Source organism: Akebia trifoliata, chromosome 14, assembly GCF_017979445.1.
Source record: "Akebia trifoliata isolate Shusen 1 chromosome 14, ASM1797944v1, whole genome shotgun sequence".
Taxonomy (NCBI): Eukaryota; Viridiplantae; Streptophyta; class Magnoliopsida; order Ranunculales; family Lardizabalaceae; genus Akebia; species Akebia trifoliata.
In genome coordinates this window covers 23,316,985-23,333,853 of record NC_141388.1, presented here as the reverse complement: position 1 = coordinate 23,333,853, position 16,869 = coordinate 23,316,985, and the positions used below count along the sequence as shown (strand labels likewise).

Sequence of the window (16,869 nt, the reverse complement as noted above, 5' to 3'; positions counted from 1 at the left end):
ATTATAAGAATGTCAGTCTTTGTTTCATTACAACGGCAACTAAAAACTCAAGGAAGGTAAAAGAGATCAGAATGGGATTTTGTTTACCTTAAAATTTTGTCTCAATGTGAGAAACATTTAGAAAGACTTTACAGTAATTTTGTCTCAAATTCCATTTTGTGTAATTTTCACAATTTTAAACCAATTTCATGGGTATTTTATTACACCAAAATAAATAAATTGTATGTCGTAAAAAGTAAGCAATACCGTTTGCATCATCAACGCTACACACTGGTCCACATTGCTTGACTTTCCCTTGTCGTTCGGTATCGTCCAAGGATTACCTGACTAACTTGGTAAGACTTCAAATCTTACTTAGGGTGGTGGTTGGGCCCACATGGATTTGTCACATTGTCAATCCAACACCACAGCCATTTGCATTTCAGGGAATTAAGTAGTTTTTAGAAGAAAAAAAAAACTTTTGTGGAGGTGATTTTAGTGTTAAAAATGGACGGCCACAGGAATTTGAAATTTAAAATTAAAATTAAAATTCAATGATTAAAAATAATTTTTATCACTATTTTTTTGAAAGTTCTTAAGTTTTATTATCTTCATCCCATTTGGCATTCCATGGATGGGCGGTCAGGAAACTTTCCTTAATAAGGGAAGTGGCTTTGGTCCAATGCCTAGAAGTGCTCGGCTACGGGTGGCGTTCCGATGGCCCTAAAGAGAGTCAAATATTTTTCAAAACATGGGTCAGAAGTTCTGGAATGGGCTGATTTTTTGTGAGGATGATCTCTATGACGAGGAGATCATCCTCACCAAAAATCAGTCCGTTCTGAAACTGTTAGCCCCATCAAAAGTGATTTACAAAAATTAGATGGTCCACAATTCTTTAACTTGTAAACTAGGATTAGAAGTTTTGGAATGAGCTGATTTTTTGTGAGGATGATATTTTCATCATAGAGATCATCTTCACAAAAAAATTAGCCCATTCCGGAACTTTTAACCCATGTTTTGAAAAATGTTTGGCTCTCCTTAGGGAGTCCGAACGCTCTGCATATTTGATTGTGGGAATTTTTGTAATGGTATTACAAATGCAAAATTAGTTATTCATCACTTAACAAAAAAGTCAACTCCATTAATTATTTAAAAGAAAAAAATGACAAGAAATTTGTGGAGGATATTTTTGAAGGGTACCAAAGGGTGACACGTGGTACCTAGGATTTCGAATTAGCCATGGATATTCGAGTCAACTCATCCGAAGTAAGATCAGTGGCTCGGTAGCAAACCCATGAATTTGGATCTTAGTTGGTTAGGGTGATATTGGGTTAAAGGCATATGGTAGAGCCATTCAGTCAACAAAAATCCCTAAAAATAAGAGATTAGGTTAAAAGTGGTTAGAATCCTCGTGATGGAAAGTCTCAAAGAAGAAGGAATGAATAGAGATAAGGTGTTCATTAGATGCATTCCAAAGTAGTGTAAATTTTTGCATTTATAATTTGGCGTCGTTCATGGGAAACGAAGGGAGAACCACAAGAAATCACGTCTATGAGTATTATAGGAACCAAAAATATTCTCTCATTAGGATTAGCAAAATTACTAATATGGTAGATTGAATATAAAAGAACCAAGGTCCAACCCAAAAAATCCGATCTAAATAAAATATTAAAGTGAGGTGAGCCCACTAAAAAATCGTCCCATTCAAAAAGAGGGCTTGATTCCTTTTCTTCTTCTTCTTTTGTCTAACATTTTTTAGGGTTCGGCTCATTTCCCTCTTCCTCTCCTAGTTCTTTTTCTCCTCCCCTCTTCCTCTACGAAGGTTCGGCCCCAAGGGGGTTCAACCTCCTCCCTTCTTTTCCTTCTTCCTTTATAAGGGGTTCGGCCTCTTCCTCTAACGCCAAGAGGGTTCGAGCCCCTCATCCTCTAACACTAAGAGGGTTCAGCCCCCTTATCCTCTTTAATTCCATCCCTTAAAGATGGTTCAGCTCCTAAATTTCATCCCTCTCTATAGTATGACCCTGAAAGATAAGAACATTTAATTTAAATACCAATCCAAAGAGGATTAGTCTTTTTAGGCCAAATCACTCTAGCAATTGACAAGATAAGCAACAAGGGAATTATTGATGACCGAAAGTTTATTAGATGCATAACACGATCGAGTCGACTCGAAAATTGAAAAGTCATTGAGTTAGATTAGTTATACATTAAGCCCACTTCTCATGTAAGTTATAAGAATCAAGAGGAATGAGTCTTCAATGTTATTAAGATCTTTATTATCATAAATACTAAACAACATGGGTAGAAGATTACAACTAAGTTATTAATCATCTTTTAAAAGACGACTCTATAAATAAAGAAACATGTCACATTCAAATATTGGTGGGGGGGGGGGGGGGGCATAAGCTACACAAAATACTCTTTGACACTTATTTTCTTCTTCTTGTTCTACAATTTAACTAAGATGGGGGGGCATAAGCCACACAAAATACTCTTTGACACTTATTTTCTTCTTCTTGTTTTACAATTTAACTAAGATCTAACTTGATCATAGAGGTTCCTTGGTTGGCATCCCATCTATTTTTATTTATTTCTTTTCAGGTTAAGGCGATTCCAAGATGATACCAGAGATTCAGAAGCAACATCGGAGAAGAAAATCAGAGTTATTCACCTATTGTAATTTGTATTTCTAGGAAGAGCCAATCAATCATTGTAACACGTATCCCTAGGAATAATTGATTATCTTTGTAACAGTTATATAGAGGAGTGGGAGACCCAAAAAATCTCCTAAAATTTTTGGTGTCGTCCGTGGGAAATGAAAAACAAACCTTGAGATCCCACCAATTAAAAGTTTTTTTCTTATTCACTATCTTCCCTTAAAAGATATTCTTCTTCACCATCAAAGGGCATCAACCAATTAGTTACTTACACTTTCTTCATTAATTTTCCTTTTAGGGAAATTCACAACACTCAATTAACACAAACTGTGTACAATCAATCTAGAGGCCTACTTAGCAAAGCATCACTCTCAAATTAAAAAGACTCTTAATCCCTAACTAGGTAGCCATTTTTTTAGCTGAAGTCAAACTAGCAAGACATCCTTCTTTGGAGATCTCACACGTGTAACACCCTGACTTTTTATTTACTTCGTCATTTTAATCTAATGGCTAGTACTTCTGACCAACCACAAACCCAAGCATAATAGAACTTTACAGACTCAACTCAATGGTTCGGGGGAAAATTACCATCAAGATGCAATCAATACTCCAAACCATAATGCACAACAAAGGGGAGAAAATAATTAGCTTCATGGGAATGACAACGTTCCATTCCACAAGTAGAGCAAAATGGAGAGGTAGAGTCAAAAATGACAACTCATCAAGGAGTAGAAGATACCAATACACGAAAAGATTCAGATATTTTCTCTTCTCGATGAACCGCACAAAACAACTCGAATAAGGAAGGCACTCCAAGTGCGAGAAGTTTATGATAATCGACATCAAGCATGGTAGACTTGATCATTGTTAGAAGGTGAATAATCATTTGTCTTCTTTTACCTACACCTTATTCTTACGTTTTCAACCGACGATCATGATATACACAAAATCTAGGTGAACCCAAGAAGAAGCAGTAGAACCTCATAGTATAGGAGAAATACCACTAAAACAATAGTAAGAGACTCAAAAATTCCATCCTTTCAATACTTTTACGAATTGAATATTTAAGCCCAATCAGAATGAGAAACAACAACTACAGTTAAAGTAACCCTAAATTATGCAAAGATAGATTATTCATCGTTATTTTTTACTACTTAAGTTTCAAAAAATTATGAAAATAGTGTGCAGACACCCCAATTTGTATGAATCGATTAGAAAAATCCAAAACTTTCACGAGTTGATTTCAATTTAGAATTTAAGCCCTCCAACAAGCTCGCATTGCCACTTGACATCATTTTCATGCATATATGCATCATATCATATAGTTTTGCATGCTCAAAATCTTGTCCCTAATCCAATCTAACTCCACCCTCTTCTATAATCCAATCTAACTCCACCTGCTTCCATAATCCAATCCGAAACCATATTTATTCTCCACTAACCAATCCATCATCCATACCCTAATTTAAGTCCATACCCTAAACCAAGTCTACACCCAAACCCGAACCCAAAACCAAGTCCATATCCTAAGCCCAAAACTTAAGTCCATATTCTAAGTCCAACACTAAACCCATTCTGAGCCCACAATCTACACATCTCCAAAAAGGACACATGTTGATATCTCATAAGCCTCTAATGCTCAATGCTCTAACCCAATTGGCGAGTCAACTCCCCCTTGTGAAAATTCAAGAATACCCTTTTCAAAAAGTGTAGTCAAACAAAAAAGGTACTTTAGTCTTTGGTAAAAATCCATAAAGTTGAGAGAACTTACAATCATACGCTTAAAAGGTGAGAATCTTCAAATACATTCATGAAGCTCTTTTATTAGTCTATTTCAAAAATATACATCCACCCCTTGCTTTATAAGTTATTTACAAATGAATCAATGTCTAATTTTTACCTACCATTTCACCTTTACATATGTCACTCCCCTACTCGCCCTCGTAAAAATGTTTTTCGTTCTTTCATCTCTATTTACAAAAAATCAAAGATTAAAGAATGTTTTTTGGATTTTTTCACAAATTTCATCTTTACCCTCATACAAATGAAAAATATAAAAGAAACAACCTAAACCTCATGTCCATTCTCTTTATTTTTAGGGTTGGACCATTTTATCCCCAAAAGTTCTCCAAAATATGAACAATGTATGCTCTCAAGCTCCCATTTCTCTATCTCAAACTCTATCCAAATTTCTACTCACTTCTCCAACCCCCTCTCAACCCAATCTTTAACTCAAGAGTTTCCTTCATTTCTCTATTCTCAACCAGCAATCCCCACTATCTCCAACTATATATCCTCAACCAAAGCATTCAACTCTCAAGGTCACCTCAAGATTCAAGCTTATTCAAATAACCTCAAAGGACAATGTGGGTGTAGGTTAGGTTTAATTTCAAAGTCTGCATCTTCTAATTCTAACTTTTCTCTTAGTTTTTTTTTAAAATCCCTTAGGATGTAATACACACCCTCTCCCATCTTCGGTAGATTGGATTAAGGTTCAATCGAAAGGGTGAGGTTAAAGCCCTATTTTCCTTACTATATCTCATGCATCATGTTGTATACAATGCACCTACTCATATTGCATGGTAATGATGAAAAAATGTGTCACCCTCTTGTTGGGGTGAAACACTAAGTTTTTTACCTTGCATACATGCATCAAGATTGTGGCCTCAAGGGAACTCCATCATGGAGTCATTTTAAAAGCTCAAACCAACATTCATATCCATAAAAAATAATATGGCTATATGGGTCATCCTTTTCCATAGGAATCCCCTAATGTCACATTGAAATCAGAACTCTTTTCTAAGGGAATATCTCACTCAATGCACACACCACCTCTAGCATACATTCTCATGCATTTTCATTTATTTTCTTAAGTTTCATAGAAAGAATGACTAAGTTTCAAGGTAACCCAACTTTGGTGGAAAGGATGAGGTACCTAACACCTTCCACATCCTCTAACCAGACCTCCTTACCTAGATCTTAGGTAGATCACGTCCTTTCCGTATATGAGAGTCACTATAATGACAAAAGTAATTTCAAAATCATTTTAGGTGCCCATTCACACTCATTTTCAAAAAAAAATAGTGGCGACTCCAAACAATGTAACATTGAGGTTTAAAGATGAACATTCTCATGTCTACATAGTGTCTTGAGTCACATTGAGGAAAGAAAACTTCTATACAGAAGGAATGATCAACTGGGGGCAACCTAGTTCAAAGAGTTGTCAAGGCAACAAGCCAACAACTAGGAGTGAAAACTCCATCAAGTCTTGAGTTGTTCGGAACTATTCCAACTCGAAAAGTCGACAACGTAACCAATTTTATGACTTCTAAACCCAAGATGTTCAGCTTGGTAAAATAGTGAAATAGTAAGACCTACATTCTAGTACAACAGTCAGACCCACAATTCTATCAAATAGTGAGATAGTAAGACCTATTTCTTAGTATGACAGTTAGATCCACTACAAACTATTTAAAGATATCTTTATGTTATTTTATGAAGATTTTTTTAATACAATTTATAGAATTTCATGTTTTCCTATCTTGTATGTTGGGCATTCATCTTGGTGAGTAAAAGTCACTTATCTTTTTTATTTTCTTATTGGTTTATAGGTGTAATCTAATTTTTTTTTTTAATTTTTATTTTTCTTCATAATTTTTTCATAGTTTTCTATGATATTCTATTTCTCAACCCTAGGTCAGCTTTTACCAACTGTTTCTAGAGATCCTACACATAATAGAACCTATCAAATCGTCTCCCAAAACCACCATATTGTTGTCCAATTGGATCAATATCAAAACCCCAACTGAATCAACCCTACTTACCACCCAATAATTTACAACAAGTTTAGATAATCCTAAAACCTTATTTTTATTAATCTAATCTTATTCCAACCCTAGATCTGACCTTTAAGAATCCTAATTTTCTATATCTTCTCAGATAATGTCAGATTAATACCCTGGGCTAGTTGGAAGTTCTACCTTCCATAAGATCCTTAATTTAATATTTTTGATTCAGACTGATGTGACTTAAAATATTGTCTAGAATTATTTGTTAATTATTTATTAGACTTTTCTTATTTCTTCGTGGTAAAATCTGATAATTTATCATATTTATTGTCCTTGATAAATTTTTTCATAATCTTAGAACTAACATTTTGGTTAGTTTCATAGTCCTGCATAAATAAATCTCATGAATTAATCTTAAAGCTTTCACTTCAATTTATCGCACAAAGTGAAGGATTTTAAATTCAAGTTGAAATGAATTCCTTGACATAAAGTAGGATGTTAACAGAGAAAAAAAGGAAGAGGGAGATTGAAGGATGGGGAGAGAAGGGATGAAGATGGCTATTCAAGATTATAAAGAAGATCGAAGGAGATAAAATTTTGATTGAATGAGGAAGAAATTTGAGAGAATATCAGTTTATATGGAGAAAGAAGATGAAGGCACCACCATCTACTTCGATGATGTAGATCGTTCCAATTTAATGTTTTTATTTTGAAAAATATGTTCTAATAGCATTTTAGTAATTTATTATAATAAGGTTATTTTGAAAAAATAAATTATTTAGTAGCAGCACTTTTGTTTTTTTGCTAAGCTATTTAGTAGTAGCTCATAATTAGTTAGTTCCGCTACTATTGATTAAACGACAAATACCTAATCTTGCATTGTCGAAACCTTAGTTACTATTTGAGACATCTCCTTTTTAAAGGGAAAATAACTTAATGAACCTTGTAGTAGGGATTTTTTTTTCTAAATATCCCCAACTTTTGGTTAATAGCAACCCAATAAGTAAAATCTTTCTTTCGAAACTCCCCTCACCCTTCATACGATTTCTTAGAATGTCTAGAATACCTTCGAGATTTAGTATAAAACTAATTATTTTTATTTTTTATTTTTTACATTTTACACTAGTATCGCCTTCGAGCTCCAACAACTCTTCATTCAATTTTTCAAATTTTGACGATCTGCTCTAAATGACAGTTTGACGCCCTCTTATGCTTTACCTTTGCACCTTCATGTCTGATGGAAGAGGAGAGTCATTTTTTTTGAAGAATTTTAAGAGGTTTCATGAAAAATCATATAGCATCATTAGGGTTTTATGAAAAAACATATGTATAAAAAAAGGGTGATTCATTGCAGGAAAAAAAAACATTCCTATTTTAAATGTGATAAGCAATCAATGTCGAGATAATACTTCATGTTGAGTATAAGAAGTGATACGCTCAAGACGTCATGTTGATTATAAAAAGCGTTGAGCTTTATACTCGAGACAAAGAATCGATCTCAACCTTTTGTTCATATAAAGCGTTGAGGTCATTGATAGAAGTGATGAACTCGACTCTTCAACTTAAAAAACAAAAATTCTTTATATAATAATAATAATAAGAAAACACAACAATAGACTCAATTCCTTTTATTCCCCACATAAAGAACGGTGATGATTTAATCCTATTATGAATTCCGAGGATAACTTTTAACTTTATTGTCCTTTCTCTATTCTTCATTTTGAAGATTACGCTTCTAAGTTATTTTCTTTCCTCTACTACCCCTTTTTCAATATGTATTTCCATTGGTTTGCGCATAGAGGAAAATGTGAGTAGTTTCCCCACAAGGTCTATCAAAATTATTTATAGTTTTTTTTTTTTTTTTTGATTGGTAAGCTTATTTTTGACAGATTTACCAAAACATGCACAACATTTCGAATATTTATCAAAACGGTACACTGTAGCAATTAATTCCGAAAACGATAAATTTACCATTTTCGAAATTAATTTTTTTTACCAAAACGGTAAAAACAGTCAAATATATATTTTTTATACCGAAAATGCCCTTTTTTATTTTTTAACTGAAATTATGAAAATAAAATTGATTTCGGTACAAAAAAAATTATAAATACATATGATTGTTGGATTACTGAAAGAGTGAATCTTTTTAATTGGATTTTCATTTTTTTAAGGTTAAAATTGTAAATATATATGTAAAACAAAAAAAGGTATTTTCGATAAAAAAAAATAATATATTTTACTGTTTTTACCGTTTTGGTAAAAAATATTAATTCCGAAACAGTAAATTTACCATTTTCGGAAGTAATTTACTATTTTCGGAGTTAATTGCTACAGTGTACCGTTTTGATAATTAATTTCGAAAATTCTACTATTTAGATAAATTATTCCTTATTTTTAATGAGTTCAGTGACTTGTTATTGACGGGATTTGAATCTAAATCTCTACTATATCATCACTCAAAGACTTTACCAATTAAGCTATTAATTAGTTTTATTCCCTTGTTTGATGAGTTTATATTTACTTTTGTTTACAAAGAGAGGAAGGTGATGAGTTTTTTTTTTTCTACGTGGCATAAATTAAGTTTCTTCCTAAGATCTCCTCAGTGAGGTGGATTGTATGGTAAGTGATGATGCGAGCATCCATCGCTGGTTGCGGTCTGCTTAAAATCAACATTAATTACCTTTCAAAAGAAAAAAAAAATGAAAACCCCAACCATACACACACACGTACACACAAATAAATATTAAAGTACTAGTCCCCCCTAATTCTTTATTATAAGCACACCAAAATATTTCTCCCTTGGAAGAAGTCCTAGCGATTCATTTACTAGAAGGAAAATTTTCAAAAGTCCTTTCAACGGGCCAAGGTCGTCTCCTAGACTCTTACTAACGAAAATGTATGACCATGACTAAGTCAAACCAACAAAATTTCTTCTTCCTACCGTGTATAACATCCACTGACTACTTTGAATAATTTCTAAAAGATTTTTCGTTGTTTTCTACAGAGAACCGCTAACAAAGCTTGTCTTTGCCCATTTAAATTTGATGATCAATCAACTTCTCATTCAAGCTAAACCAAGCACCTAAAAAACCATGGAGGAAACCTTGGCACTAATCATCCATGGATGCAACTTGGCCAGACACCTTGAATCCAATCTCACACACTTTTCTACCCAACCTAATATTGTTCTCTTGAACTCTTGTGATGCAATAGTTAGGACTTTCAAGAGTGCCATGGATCGATTGAACTCTAACAACAACAACAATCCATTATCTTCCTATCCCGATACTCTACTTTTTCGTGAGTTGATGGATCCACAACCATCTGATCTTGATGCCATGGTACAAGAATTGTTGAGGTCTGGTTATTCACGAACCATGGATCTCTTACCATCTCAATTCCCAACAGACAAGAATCCAGGCGCAATTGAGCCGATGGAGATTCCCGCCACCACGTCTGGTGTAAAGAAACTTGAATTGGGTGGAAAAGATATAAAAAACCTTCAGATGCTGGAAGGGTCAGAATCTGGTAAGAGTCCGGTGACACAACGATCGCGAAAGAGGTGAATATTCTAACTTCCAAACCTCACAACTTACTAGAATTACTCATGTATATATATATATATATATGATCTGTCCCATAGAATGTGTGTCGTTCCTCACTTTAATTTCATGTATATATGAAAGCTATATGTATGTACTATATATATATGGAGAGAAATTGAAGTAGTAAGGATTCTGGAATTTTAATTTTAATAAATAAAATGAAAACTGTTACAGTTTATAGTGTTGAGATGGATACTAAGAAACTGTGTACATGTATTTTGAATCAGGAAGAATGGTGCAGAGAAACATACGGTGAGGGTAGCTGCCCCTCGTATAGGAAACACAGAGATTCCACCTGAGGATGGATTTACTTGGAGAAAATATGGCCAGAAAGACATATTGGGCTCAATGTTTCCTAGGTAATCAACTTTCCTCTCATGAATTAATAATGGTTTATTATTTTGGAACTTTTAATTTTTCAAGTTTAAATAAATTTGTTTACCAAGTCCAAGATTATGGTTTGAATCAGGGTTACCCAATTCGTTGGGAAGGAACCCAACTGTATCAATTTTGATTTGTCAAATGTAGCGAACCAAACAACTGCATATTTTATCTTTATTATTATTTTTTACTTCTTTCACAAGTTTGATAATACTCGAGATATCCACCTAAAATTTTAAAATGCCCCTTTGACCTTGATCTTTTTTAATACATTGGTAAAAAATGATCAAATACCCTCATCTTCAACTTATGAATAATAATAATAAAAAAAAAAAAAAAAAAATTTTGATTTTTTTCTTCCTAAAATCTGCCATCTTCAATCTCTTTTTAACCTGTCTCGTCAATTTTCTAGTGGCAAATCACAAATTATGAACCCAAATTCAAACTGAGCAAATCCAAGAATTAGGTAACATAGGTTTGATTAGAGTTTGAGCACTAATGCCATGAAGAAGAATGATAGTAAAGTTATTCTCTTAGTTATATTACAATGGGTTCTAATGGGATTTAATATTAGAGTTTTTACTGTCACACAAATTTTGCTAATGTCACCCCAAGATATGTGCTTATTTTTTGGTGGTTTCCATATGAATTAGAGTTGCAATAGAATCCCTCATATCTATATATATATATATATAGATCAATAGAAATCCTTAAAAAATTCCAATACAAATAGATCTGATCTGATCTAATCAAATCAAATATCTTCATATTAGTTTTGATGTATCACAATACATTTTATTTAAGTCATCCTATAAAAATAATGCTGCAGCTGATAAATTTTGTAATTTTGATCGAAAATTGGCTCCACTGTAGATATATAAATATAATTCTCATCTTTATTCAGGGGCTATTACAGGTGCACCCACAAGAACTTCTATGGGTGCAATGCAAGGAAGCAAGTTCAACGACTCGACCAGGACCCTAACACGTTTGAAGTCACCTACTATGGTGACCACACATGCCACATATCCTCCACTGTTCCATCTATTATTCCTGCCATGTCTGCAGATATGGAGAAAGAAAAGCTCAAATCACAATCACAATCACAATCACCACCATTTTTTGCTTCAATTTCGGTGCCCATGGACTTGGAGGCTATGACGGCAGGAAAAGACACAAATAACCCTATTGATCTTGCTGACGTCATGTTTAATACTGGGAGCAGCAGTAATAGCATCAATTCCATCTTCCCTCCCAATCAAGACAAATAAATCAAGATATTTGGACCAATCATTCAGTGGTGGGTCCATCTCTTTCGCTTGACAGGTTGATTACAAAGTAACACTGAGATGCACCTGATGGCATAACATAATTTCTTGGATTGAGGATTATTTTTTTAGCTATTTCATAGCTTTTTTTTTTTTTTTTGATTATATTGCCCCTCTTAGGAAAGTTTTGCCCTTATTATTATTATTATTTTTTGTCTTTCCTGTGCAATGTTAAGTTGAAATAAATTTATACTGTTTTGGGAAAAATTTTCATATTGTAATAATAGTTTCTTTTTATGTCTTATATTCTCACAATCTCCATGACACCATCATCAAAGTTTGATCTCAATAAATTCGAGTTGACTGAATGAATCTTGTTAACCATGATGATGATAATTTAATCAACTTGCACAATCATCAAAAACTTAATAGAATGATGCAAAGTTGAAAAGCTACATCAATTATATATGAATAATGATGAATGTATGTGGTTGGGCACGCGGTTGCCGTGGCAAGGGCAAAGAATTGCACATCTTTTTCCTATGTATCCCAAAGAAAATGATCTATGGTTCTTTGCCCTTGCCATGTCATTTACGTACCCAACCGTGCACCATGATTGTGTGCATTCATCATGACTCATTATATATGCATTAAGCAAATATATATAGGGGTGTCAATGGGTACCCATTTAGTCGAAACCGGAATCGAAAACCCCGATTCCGGATGCCTTTTTATTGGAATCGATTAGAGTCGAGTCTAAAATATAACCGAACCGATAGGAACCGGAACTATTAGGTTCCAAAATAAATGGAATCGGAATCGAACTGTGGGTACCTAGAACCAATTTATTTTGTCATTTATTTCCATACTATAGAAGATTTAAGGTATTTTTTATTTCAAAATAAATGCATATATACAATTCTTCAATTTTTCGTATAAATTATCGATTGAAGCTTAAAATGAGTTATTATTCTAAAGATTTATTACTTTTAACAAAGATAAATTTTTTACTTTTGAAAAAAATCATTAATTTGTATCTTTAGTATAACAAATTATAACTAAATTAATAATTTTGTTGATAATATGTTAATTTTTTTAAGGAAATTTTTTGTTATAATGATTTCAATACTTTTTTTCTCATTCGATTATTGAGAACTGGATGATGGGTACCGTGATTGTTAACGGTTCCGGACCCGACAAGAACCGGAACTGAACTAATATTAATGGTTATGGTTCTAAGTTCCTTAACAACCAAATGTATATATGTATAGACAACAATAAAACAAGGATTAGGATCTGTAGACACATAAAACTACTTATAAAGCTACAACGTGTTTTGTCTTATACGGGCAAAATAGTTCGGAATTGACTAATTTTTTGTGAGGATGATCTGACATCATTCTTACAAAAAATCTGCCCATTCCAAAACTTCTAACCCCATCAAAAATGATTTACAAAAACTAGATGATCCAGAATTCTTCAACTTGTGAGCATGGGGCTAAAAGCTTTGCTGATTTACAAAAAATCAGCCCATTCCGAACCTTTTTGCCCATATAACACAAAACATGCTATAGTTTTATGTGGCTACGGATCCTGACCCATAAAACAAAGCACAAATCCATGTCCCGAATAAATAATTCTCATTAGATCTATTGAACTATTTTGGTGTTTAACTCATCAGGTCACTATTTTTGAGCTTGAATGGGTTGAAAACCTGAGCTGACTCTTCACAGATCAAATAAAATCACATTAAAATTTATAAATAATTTAAAATATAGTTTTTTCTTTATGTTTTAAAATAAGTACAAATATTTATCTGTCTTGTTGTCATTCTCGACAAAATATATAGGTCAACGCAGTCAAGATCTTTATCCGATTCTATCGATACATTTTCAAGTTGGAATTGCGATCCAGAACAGCGTCCTAACAAAATACAGTGTCTACATGGCACATTTTGATTGGAGTGCAATGAAGAAAACAGCTTGATCAGGAGTCGATGTATTTTAAACTGCAAACAAAACGTGCCACATAGACACCATTCTTATTCTATGAATCGGGACACCTTACCTGATTATGATTCTTTCAACTTGACTCAATATTTTTCCAAAGTTGACTTCACTAATATTTTCGGTCCAGTCAAATGGAGGTGACTAGCTAGACAAAGTTTGAAAACTAGAGAAATTTACCAAAACGGGACATGAAAATTGAAAAATTACCAAAACGGTGTATTATTCATTTTAGTTCTAAAAATGATAAATTACCAATTTCAAAAATAAGTTATTTTATCAAAATGATAAAATTTGAAATGAAGAGTGGTTAATGCCAGAACTGCCCTTCTACCATTTTCTTTCTAAAATAATAGTATACATATCCCCTGTTTATAAGTAAACATATAGAAATATAACAACTTTGGTGCAGTCATGTTTCCCTTCAAAATTTAGTTTATTTGATCACTTTTACTAAAACAATTATATTTGTATGTGTTTAGTTAATATAGGGGATACAACTATTGTATATTTTTGATATCAAAACACTGTTCATTTAAAGTTTTACTGTTTTGGTAAAATAACTTATTTCCAAAAATCATAATTTACCATTTTTGCAATTAAAATGAATAGTGCACCATTTTGGTAATTTTTCAAAATTTGATTCATGTTTTGGTAAATTACCCATTATGAAAAAAATTTCAAAATAAAAACCCAATTTGGATTAATTTCCAAAATAGAGGACTATTGAACTTATTTCTGAAAACGATAATTTACTGTTTTCGGAATTAAGTTTTTTTACCATCATGATATAAAAATAAATGAACAGTAAATTTATAACTTTTTATACTGAAAATCCTTTGACATGAGATCAGAATTTATTTTGTACATTGTCAAAATGATCCGATTAACACAATAAAAAAAAAAAAAACTCAATGTCAACAGGATCTTCTTGACATGAGATCAGAAAAAAAAATCTACTCAATGTCAACAGGATCTTCTTGACATGAGATCAAAATTTTCTTTTGTACATTGTTAAAAGGATCCAATTGACACAACATCTTGTTAAAAAAAAATACTTAATGTCAACATGATCCTCTTGACATGAGATCATAATTTCTTTTTGTACAATGTCAAAAGCATCCCATTGACAAAGAAATTTTTTTTTTTATAACAAAAATACTCAATGTTAACAAAATCCTCTTGACATGAGATTAGGTTTTTTTTTTTTTTTGTATAGTTTTAGAAGGATCCCATTGACAAAGAAATTTTTTTAGAAAACAAATTAAAAAAAGGTATTTTTGGTATAAAAATTTATCAATTTATTATTCATATTCTTTTTTACCATTTTGGTAAAAAAAATAATTTCGATACAGTAAGCTACCATTTTCGAAATTAAATTCAATAGTATTCCGTTTTGGGAATTATTCGATTTTTACTGTTGCTTTGGTAAATTTTCCTATAATTATATTCATTAGACAATCAGAGTTGAAGTAGTTGATTTAGTTGAAGGGGTATGTAGATTTCTAATTGTTATAAAGATTTGCTGAAAAATATTTATCTTTGTTAGTGTTTCACATTATCAAATTCAACTCTATTAGAAAACTTGTCTTTATCAAACTTGTATTGATGTTCATATTTTACTTGTTTTCTTTGTTATTAATTTCCATCTAGATGAATTCTATTAAGACAAGGCAATACGCTTCAATTGGAAAATTTTCAGTTCAAGTTCAGCTTACCTAATGAAGAAAAAGAAAGCTAGGTATAAATATAACTAGCATGGGTTTCTCCTCCCCACCCTTAGTCTTTCTAGTTTAATTTGTAATCAAGGTGTTCCATTGTGCCCTTTTATGTTAAAGGTGTTGGTTTATGGCCCTAAGTTGAGTTATGTTTTAGGAGTATCTTGAGCTGGGGGTGTGCGGCTCCCACGACAAAGATTTGGGGACCGTATAACTTAAGAGTACCCATACAACTTCTGGGGCATTTTTTTGTCATTAGAAAATGCATGTTTCGCCCTAAGACACCAAATATATTCCACGTTCAGAAATCTTAAAATTGAATTATATTTTTGCAAATTTTACCAATAAAGAATTATCATCACCTGAAAGCGCCCTCGATCTGTGGGGTGCACGGATCCGCTTTTGACCTTTGAGGTTTGGGAGTCGCCACCTAGTTATTACAGTCTAGGAACTGATCAATGACTCAAAACGGATAAAAAAACTAATCTACTGAAGAAAAACTGAATCCGGGGATCACATTACGGGGTTGGAAGGTGTTAGGCACCAATTCCGCCTAGTCAATGCCGGTCTCTATTTATCCCAAATAAGACTACATTGCTAACAAAAAACCTAGATAAAAAAATAAAAGAAATTTTACCTTCGATATGCAAAGATTCTATTCCCCCAGATCTGATAAAACCGTTCTTTGTACCGTACTCCTTGCTTCGTTCTGTCTCCAGATCTGATTTTTGATCTTTGAGGCAAAGTATCTCTTTCTTGGATCTGGATTCTTCATATTTGTTTATGAATTTCTAAGTGTTTTTGAAGGTCTTCTAAGTATTTTTCAAGCTAAAATCGAAGTATGGATGTTAGGTAAGGAGTTGGGACTTCAAAATTAGGGTTTATGGGAGGCTAGGGAGGCTTTTTGACCTACTTCTCTTAGGGTTTCTGATTTGATACGAAAATAGGGTGTGAAGGCTCCTATTTATAAATTTTTTTTAAGGATTTGTTTAGATAGAATTAGTGTTTAATTATAATTCTTTTATTTAGAGTTATATTTTAATTAGAATTGTTTTAGGTAGAGTTATATTTTAGTTAGAATTCTGTTAAATAGAGTTATTATTTAATTAGAACTCTATTAGGATTTTGACTTTTAGTCTTATTTGATTGACTTTAAGATTTTGACTTTAGTCATACTTGATTGACTTTAATATTTTGACTTTGGTCTTACTTGATTGACTTTAATTTTGAATTTAGTCTTACTTGATTGACTTTAATATCTTGACTTTAGTCTTACCTGATTGACTTTAATTTTTTGGAAAACCCCCCTCTATTATATCTTTAATTCTTTAGACCCTCAAATGGAGGGGTCCTTGAATAAATATCTTAGCAACCCTCAACAATTTTGCCTGAGAGCCTGATTGATCGATTTTTTTAGTTTAAAATTTTAAATTAATTTTATTAATATTTCACTTTAATTATTTAATG

General features: G+C 32.6%; 1 protein-coding gene across 1 annotated transcript; it reads left to right on the top strand.

Moving 5' to 3' along the window:
• The first annotated feature begins 9,438 nt into the window (after positions 1 to 9,438).
• LOC147386569 (WRKY transcription factor 55-like) lies at positions 9,439 to 11,897 on the top strand. Its single transcript, XM_086423664.1, has 3 exons — positions 9,439 to 9,986; positions 10,257 to 10,388; positions 11,315 to 11,897. Exons 1-3 carry the CDS (start codon positions 9,517 to 9,519, stop codon positions 11,679 to 11,681), a joined length of 969 nt encoding a protein of 322 aa, XP_086279790.1. The 5' UTR covers positions 9,439 to 9,516; the 3' UTR covers positions 11,682 to 11,897.
• The last annotated feature ends 4,972 nt before the right edge of the window (positions 11,898 to 16,869 follow it).